The sequence below is a fragment of the Salvelinus sp. IW2-2015 genome, unplaced genomic scaffold (assembly GCF_002910315.2).
Source record: "Salvelinus sp. IW2-2015 unplaced genomic scaffold, ASM291031v2 Un_scaffold1866, whole genome shotgun sequence".
Lineage (NCBI taxonomy): Eukaryota > Metazoa > Chordata > Actinopteri > Salmoniformes > Salmonidae > Salvelinus > Salvelinus sp. IW2-2015.
In genome coordinates this window covers 126,149-135,203 of record NW_019943230.1, presented here as the reverse complement: position 1 = coordinate 135,203, position 9,055 = coordinate 126,149, and the positions used below count along the sequence as shown (strand labels likewise).

Sequence of the window (9,055 nt, the reverse complement as noted above, 5' to 3'; positions counted from 1 at the left end):
CATCCATCAATGTAATTATCTGCATCATTTTCAATCCTCTCTATATATTTTTTGTAAATATATATATTATATATATTTTTTACAAATATATTTTCCTTTATTATGTTCCCCTAAACCCCTCCCCTAATTGGAGTAAGCTAATGGACAACACTTTGGCTTCCACTTCCAGTTTATACATACTATATGCTGATTATTAATGACACAGGCTTGTTGGTTTCTGTTTGTGTGATCACAGCCCATCCCAGCCACACAGCATCAGTGATAGCAGCCATCAGTCTCTGCCTGATCCTGACTATAGCTGCTGTTGTCTACTCCAGGTGTCGTCTCAATATCAAACTCTGGTACAGGAACTCCTATGGAGACTATGAGATCAATGGTGAGGAGTGAGGATTTTTTTATTTTTAACCTTTATTTAACTAGGCAAGTCAGTTAAGAACAAATTCTTGTTTACAATGATGGCCTACCCAGGCCAAACCCAAACGACGCTGGGCCAATTGTGCGCCGCCCTATGGGACTCCCAATCATGGCCGGTTGTGATACAGCCTGGAATCAAACCAGGGTCTGTAGTGACGCCTCTAGTACTGAGATGCAGTGCCTTAGACCGCTGCGCCACTCGGGAGCCCAAGTTTTAACCCACTGCAGTGGTTAAAACACATTGGGATGGGAAGTGTGAGCCCACTTTGTGCTGTAGGTGGGCTATGGTTAGTTGTACAGATGTAGGATCTTAATTTGAGACAGTTTGCTACACCAGGAAAATWATCTTGCCAGCAACAGCAAATGTGAATTATTATCTGGATTATAATGAATGGACATTTTTTGTAGGGGTTGGAGACATTTTTCATTTGGGCAAATCAATTCTGATATTAAAAACTTTAGAAGCCTTTTTAAACCTCAATTACACTACACGTTTGCATTTCCTGATTTGCAGGAAAATTCCGGCAACAACAGGAAGATCAAATTAAGATAAGGCATCTGTAGGCACCTGTAAGCATATTCAAGCAGTATTGGGGGTTACAATGTATTGAACATATCAAAGATACTGTATATTATTATATACTTGCAATGATTGTCATATGTGGTTGTAAAAAGGGTTTACTCAGGATCGTGACACTGAATTGAAATTGAATGCACTGACTCAAAGGTAAGTTAAGCTATGTTATAATGTCTCTCTTTTTGTCACCAGATGGGAAGCTGCATGATGCCTACTTCTCCTATGTCAACAACGAATACGACAGAAAGTTGGTCAACTTCATCCTCAAACCTCACCTGGTGAACAAATCTGGACATAAGCTACACCTCAGTGACAACAACATCCTACCTGGGGGTGGTAATGATGACACAACATAACCCTCTGTAACTCCTATAGGCCGTTTGATTCTTACATTTTAAAAAACAACAACATTTTGGCCATTTAGCAGACACGCATATCCAGAGAAATTTACAGGAGCAATTATGGTTTAGTGCCTTGGTCAATCCCCAAGCTGACGTTTCACATCGTCGGCTTGGGGATTCAAACCAGCGATCTTTAGGCTATTGGCCTAACGCTCTTAACCCAGTAGGTTAGCTGCTGCCCTGTCGTCCCTGAAAGTTATCAGGTTAACTGTATTTTCCTCCTTTTTCTTCCTCCTCCTCTTCTTCTTCCTCTTCTTCTTCTTCTTCTTCTTCCTCCTCTTCTTCTTCTACTTCCTCTTCTTCTTCTTCCTCTTCTTCCTCTTTTTCTTCTTCCTCCCCTTCTTCTTCCTCTTCTTCTTCCTCCCCTTCTTCTTCCTCTTCTTCTTCTTCTTCTGACGTCTTATTCTCCTCTTCTTCTTCTTCTTCTTTTTCTTCCTCTTTTACTTCCTCCCCTTCTTCCTCCTTTCTTCTTCTTCCTCTTCCTCCTTTTTTTTCTTTTTCTTCCTCTTCTTTCTCTTCTTCCGTCTTCTTTCTTCTTCTTCTTCTTCTCTTTTCCTCTTCCTCTTCTTCCTCTTCTTCTCTTCTCTTCTTCCTATTCTTCCTTTCTTCTTCTTCTTCTTCCTCTTCTTCCTCTTCTTACATTTACATTTACATTTAAGTCATTTAGCAGACGCTCTTATCCAGAGCGACTTACAAATTCTTCTTTTTCTCCTCTGTCAGAGCCGTCTGCTGAGTTCCTGATGAACGTTAGTCACTGTCGACGCCTCATCGTAGTGATGTCACACGCCTACCTAGAACAGGACTGGTGCTGTAACAACTTTAGGTAGGTATGCAGATAGCTCACCATTATGCCTAAGTAAAAAAAAAGTGCTCTATCTCTTAGCTTAGCATGCTAAACGCTAATGCTAATGCTAGTTGTGTCGCTGTGGTCCTCTCTTAGCTTAGCAGGCTAATGATAATGCCACTAATGCTACAATGTCACTATGTGCTTACCCATGTCCGTAAAAAACAGGGACAACTGCAACTGATGTCTGTATAAAACCCTCACCATAGCATGATCTAGCTGACTGCTAATGCTAGTTGCTAATATCCCTGTGTTGTCCACCCTCTCAGACAGGCTAATATCCCTGTGTTATCCACCCTCTCAGACAGGGCCTTCTGCACCTGCTGGAGCTGTCCCAGAGGCCCATCATCATCATCACATTGGAGGGTCAGGTCAAACTCATGAGACCCGATGTGGTCCAGCAACTCAGAGAACACCAACACAAACTCACCTTGCTCACCTGGTCGGGATCACACTCCATGGTGACTCAACCTAGCCTTGACCCTAACCCTTGTATTTTTATTGTTATTTCACCTTTATTTAAGCAGGTAGGCTAGTTGAGAACAAGTTCTCATTTACAACTGCGACCTGGCCAAGATAAAGCAAAGCAGTTTGACACGTACAACAACACGGAGTTACACATGGAATAAACAAACATACAGTCAATAATACAGTAGGAAAAAAAGTCTATATACAGTGTGTGCAAATGAGGTAAGATAAGGGAGGTAAAGCAATAAATAGGCCATAGTGGCGAGGTATTTACGATATAGCAATTAATCACTGGAGTGATAAATGTGCAGAAGCTGAATGTGTAAGTAGAGATACTGGGGTGCAAAGGAGCAARATAAATAAATAAATACAGTATGGGGATGAGGTAGTTGGATGGGCTATTTACAGATGGGCTATGTGCAGGTGCAATGATCTGTGAGCTGCTCTGACAGCTGGTGCTTGAAGTTAGTGAGGGAGATAAGAGGCTTCAGCGATTGTTGCAGTTCGTTCCAGTCATTTGCAGCAGAGAACTGGAAGGAAAGGCGGCCAAAGGAGGAATTGGCTTTGGGGGTGACCAGTGAAATATACCTGCTGGAGCGCGTGCTGCGGGTGGGTGCTGGTATGGTGACCAGTGAACTGAGATAAGGCAGGGCTTTACATAGCAAAGACTTGTAGCCAGTGGGTTTGGCGACGAGTACGAAGCGAGGGCTAGCCACCGAGAGCGTACAGGTCGCAGTGGTGGGTAGTATATGGGGCTTTGGTGACAAAACGGATGGCACTGTGATAGACCGCATCCAATTTGTTGAGTAGAGTGTTGGAGGCTATTTTGTAAATGACATCGCCGAAATCGAGGATCGGTAGGATAGTCAGTTTTACAAGGGTATGTTTGGCAGCATGAGTGAAGGATGCTTTGTTGCGAAATAGGAAGCCGATTCTAGATTTAATTTTGGATTGGAGATGCTTAATAAGAGTCTGGAAGGAGAGTTTACAGTCTAGCCAGACACCTAGGTATTTGTAGTTGTCCACATATTCTAGGTCCGAACCGTCCAGAGTAGTGGTGCTAGTCGGGCGGGAGGGTGCGGGCAGCGATCGGTTGAAGAGCATGCACTTAGTTTTACTAGCATTTAAGAGCAGTTCGAGGCCACGGAAGGAGAGTTGTATGGCATTGAAGCTCGTCTGGAGCTTAGTTAACACAGTGTCCAACGAAGGCCCAGATGTATACAGAATGATGTCGTCTGCATAGAGGTGGATCAGAGAATCACCAGCAGCAAGAGCGACATCATTGATGTATACAGAGAAGAGAGTCGGCCCGAGAATTGAACCCTGTGGCACCCCCATAGAGACTGCCAGAGGTCCAGACAACAGGCCCTCCGATTTGACACACTGAACTCTATCAGAGAAGTAGTTGGTGAACCAGGCGAGGCAGTCATTTGAGAAACCAAGGTTGTTGAGTCTGCCGATAAGAATACGGTGATTGACAGAGTCGAAAGCCTTGGCCAGGTCGATGAATACGGCTGCACAGTAATGTCTCTTATCGATGGCAGTTATGATGTCGTTTAGGACCTTGAGCGTAGCTGAGGTGCACCCATGACCAGCTCGGAAACAAGATTGCATAGTGGAGAAGGTACGGTGGGATTCGAAATGGTCGGTGATCTGTTTGTTAACTTGGCTTTCGAAGACCTTAGAAAGGCAGGGTAGGATAGATATAGGTCTGTAGCAGTTTGGGTCTAGAGTGTCTCCCCCTTTGAAGAGGGGGCTGACCGCGGCAGCTTTCCAATCTTTGGGGATCTTAGACGATACGAAAGAGAGGTTGAACAGGCTAGTTATAGGGGTTGAAACAATTTCGGCAGATMATTTTAGAAAGAGAGGGTCCAGATTGTCTAGCCCGGCTGATATGTAGGGGTCCAGCTCTTTCAGAACATCAGCTAACTGGATTTGGGTGAAGGAGAAATGGGGGAGGCTTGGGCGAGTTGCTGTGGGGGGTACAGGGCAGTTGACCGGGGTAGGAGTAGCCAGGTGGAAAGCAAGGCCAGCTGTAGAAAAATGCTTAATTGAAATTCTCAATTATCGTGGATTTATCAGTGGTGACAGTGTTTCCTAGCCTCATTGCAGTGGGCAGCTGGGAGGAGGTGCTCTTATTCTCCATGAATTTTACAGTGTCCCAGAACTTTTTGGAGTCAGATAATGCATGTCATCACAACAAGATGCCCGGCGCTCTCCTCAACAGCAAAATTTCAGTCGCATGTTGCACTTGTCTGTCCAATGCATGTACATAGCTTTCCCGTTCCATAGTAAGCTGCTCTATCCGTTAGTGAAGGCATTTAATGTCGAGCTAAACCTCGATATCAGAGGTTTAAAAATGAACAGAAAGGAACGATATAAACTGTTACTTTTTGGGTTTGAACCGGTTCAGAACTTTATATTGTTGGTCAGAACAGTGGAACGGAACAAAATAATGATTCTGTTCAGAACGAAACTGTAACGATTGTCTATTTCGTCCTCCTCAGACGAGGAGAGGCGAGAAGGATCGGACCAATATACAGAGTGGTTCGTGCTCATGATGATTTAATAAAACCGAAACTGAACACTGAAATACAAAACAATAAACGAAGTGCAGAAAACCGAAACAGTACCGTGTGGTGAAAACACTAACACGGTAGACAAACACCCACAAAACACACGTGAAACCCAGGMWGCCTAAGTATGATTCTCAATCAGGGACAACGATTGACAGCTGCCTCTGATTGAGAATCATACCAGGCCGAACACAAAATCCCAACATAGAAAATCACACATAGACAACCCACCCAACTCACGCCCTGACCATACTAAATAAATACAAAACAAGGGAAAACAGGTCAGGAACGTGACAGAAACGATTGGAAAATAATTTTGGCTAACTAGACTGTATACTGTGCTGTGTCTCCCCAGCCGCCGTCGTCAGTGTTCTGGAAGGAGTTGGCCCTGGCCATGCCTCATAGGGTTGTGTTCCACAGCGACACGGCAGGGGACCCCCAGACCCTCTTCCAAGACGATAAGGACCCCATGCTCACCCTCAACCCAGACTACCTGGACTGTCGCCCTGACCCTGACCCTGTAGGAGACCTGGGTAAGACCAAGTGAATGGCTAGCAAYAGGGTGGGGTGCAATTGATGCTGGATTACAAATACAAATGACATTTCAGATTGGGTCAATTTCAATTAAGTCAATTAAAATAGAATTGACTCCAAACCTGGTTGGCCTTGTAATCCCCGGACCAATTACATTTTGGGGTATGTAATGCACGGCTCATAGTAATGTCTGGAACGGAGCAAATGGAATGACATCAAACATACAGAATCCATGTATTCGATACCATTCCACTAATTCCGCTCCAGCCAAGAGCTCGTCCTCCCGAATGAAGGTGTCACCAACCTCCTGTGCCATGGACAACACATTATCTTAATTATAGCTGCTACAGATATTATTATATATATATATTTTTAATGAGGCAAGTCAGTTAAGAACAAATTCTTATTTACAATGACAGTCTACCAGGGAACAGTGGGTTAACTGCCTTGTTCAGGTGCAGAAGTACAGATTGTTACCTTGTCAGCTCGGGGATTTGATCTAGTAACCTGTCGGTTACTTGCCCAATGCTCTAACCACTAGGCTACCTGCCACCCCGATGCTTTCTCCAAGGTTGAAAATAACGTCAATCAAGAATAATAGTCACTCTAAAGCCTCGTAGAACTAAGCTTGTTGACCTACAGCATCGATCCACACGTTTCTTCAACCAAATGACTGAATCTCCTCATTCACCCTCTGTTTTCTTCCCTCCTTCTCTCCAGGCCTTCGTCTCCCAGTCTACAAGGCACTGACATCCAGAGCTCCTGTGCTGCCTATGTTTCCCTCGGTCCCTGCATCCCTGACTGAGCCCAGACACTCAGATATAGATGTATCGGACCTGGGATCGCGCAATTATGGAGCTCGCAATGACTTCTACTGYCTGGTCACAGAGGACAACATCTGAGAAAGACTGTAGYYTCTGAAGAAAAAGCAGAACAAGATCTCCAACTTCTACTGCCTGGTCACAGAGGACAACGTCTGAGAAAGACTGTAGCTTCTGAAGAAAAAGSAGAACAAGATCTCCAACTTCTACTGCCTGGTTACAGAGGACAACRTCTGAGAAAGACTGTAGCTTCTGAAGAAAAAGGAGAACAAGATCTCCAACTTCTACTCTCCAGAAGGAAATGGCTCACTTCAATCTGAATGTAAAACAGGTTCTCTCACCAACACGATCTACTACTTCACGGTGTATGTTTCCATATTGAAGCAAGTGTTACATTTAACAAAAATATATGAATAATTTAGTTCTCTCAACAAGTTTGATTTGATCTATTTATTTAAATTTGTCCATATTTTAATCCTTTCACGTATACACTGAGTGTACAACACATTAGGAACACCTGCTCTCTCTATCCACGACATAGACTGACCAGGTGAATCCAGGCGAAAGCTATGATCCCTTATTGATGTCACCTGATAAATCCAATTCAATCAGTGTAGATGAAGAAGGAGGACACAGGGATAAAGAAGGTTTTAACCCTTGAGAAAATTGAGACATGCCATTGTGTGCCATTCAGAGGGTGAATGAATGGGCATGATAAAAGATGTAGGTGCCTTTGAGCGGGGTATGGTAGTAGGTGCCAGGTGCACCGGTTTGTGTCAAGAACTGCAATGTTTCTGGGTTTTTCACACTCAACAGTTTCCCGTGTGTATCAAGAATAATCCACCACCCAAAGGACATCCAGCCAACTGGACACAACTGTGGGAAGCATTGAAGTCAACATTGGGCAGTATCCCTGTGGAACGCTTTCGACACCTTGTAGAGTCCATGCCCCGACAAATTGAGGCTGTTCTAARGGGGGGAAAAGGTTGGGGGGTTGCAACTCAATATTAGGGAGATGTTTTGTACACTCAGTGTATAAAATTTGATTCCAATGATCATTTCACTGAAATGTTTTGAAGGACCTCGGTGCTTACAATACATATGCGATTTGTATAAGATACCTGTTATGTGAACTGTATGTGAAAAATAGAACACGTTGTTGAGTGGTCCACTGCAGTATTCTGGGATTTTGTTTTAACGTTTTTTTTTTTGTTGAAATACATTCATTCTAATTTCGTAATGTTTGTTTACAATTATGTTCAATAGAAATATTTATCGATCAAAGCTTTCTGTAGTTTAGGGCAATTTACTAGTCCAKCCCTTTTCATAGGTCACTCATCTTGCACGAGCCTTGTACGAGCCGTTTCTTTTCTTGTAGGGGTTGATACAATTTTCCTTAAAGGAAATAAAGTCAGACATTTTAAAATGGAAATTCCAAACTTTAGAAGCATTTTTAAACCTTGAATACACTACAAGTTTGTATTTTCTTCTTGACGTGTAAGTATACCCCCTGGACTGGACGTTATTCTATTGCGCAGCGTAACCCCCCCCCCCGAATCTCATAAATGCTGAACGCCAAGCAGAGACGCACGTGATCTTTGGTATCACTCGGTCGGAGAATAAACTATCAGCGTTCCAATCTCAGGGCGGACACCCAAACCCACATGGCCACTGAGTTGTTCTCTTTATATTTAGCTACATAAACCTATTTAGTGTTTTCTCCAGATATTACTTTCCCTCACCAGCAGAGGGCAGGTGAACTGCAGACTTGAGTCGACTTGGGGGAAAAAAAACCTTTAACAATAATCTGTGCCCCATTCACTAGCAGTTATTTGTTTATTGGGATCCCCATTAACTCTTCTTCTTTTTGCAAAAAACACAAAACATGACAAGTAACAAAACACCGATMCACTGATAGACAAGGACAGTCACACACATTTAAAATACAATGATATACAAACAAAACAAACTAAAGAATAATGTGCGTTAAAGTGTGTCTGTGTTGTGCTTGTGTTCATGTGTGTCCCCTCACAGTCCCCGCCGTTACATAAGTTGTTGTCTAATCATTTTTTCTTTTTTAAAGGTCACTTTACTGTTTACTTCAGTAATTGGAGGTGGTAGTGTAGTTCCATACAATCATGGCCTCTGTATAATACTGTGTGTTGCCGTGAATTTGTTTTGGGACTGTGAAAGAGACCCCTGGTGGCATGTCTTGTGGTGTATGTACGGGTGTCTGAAGAGACCCCTGGTGGTATGTCTTGTGGTGTATGTACGGGTGTCTGAAGAGACCCCTGGTGGCATGTCTTGTGGTGTATGTACGGGTGTCTGAAGAGACCCCTGGTGGCATGTCTTTGTGGTGTATGTAGGGTGTCTGAAGAGACCCCTGGTGGCATGTCTTGTGGTGTATGTACGGGTGTCTG

At 43.5% G+C, this 9,055-nt stretch overlaps 1 protein-coding gene across 1 annotated transcript in view; it reads left to right on the top strand.

Annotated features, from left to right (window-relative positions):
• Positions 1–7,041, top strand: part of sigirr (single immunoglobulin and toll-interleukin 1 receptor (TIR) domain) — a 16,650-nt gene extending 9,609 nt beyond the window's left edge. The window contains exons 4-9 of the mRNA XM_024139669.2: positions 236–376; positions 1,184–1,327; positions 2,113–2,215; positions 2,541–2,697; positions 5,636–5,813; positions 6,535–7,041. Coding sequence (XP_023995437.1) covers positions 236–376; positions 1,184–1,327; positions 2,113–2,215; positions 2,541–2,697; positions 5,636–5,813; positions 6,535–6,716 — 905 coding nt within the window. The 3' untranslated portion in view covers positions 6,717–7,041. The remainder of the gene's footprint in view (positions 1–235; positions 377–1,183; positions 1,328–2,112; positions 2,216–2,540; positions 2,698–5,635; positions 5,814–6,534) is intronic.
• The last annotated feature ends 2,014 nt before the right edge of the window (positions 7,042–9,055 follow it).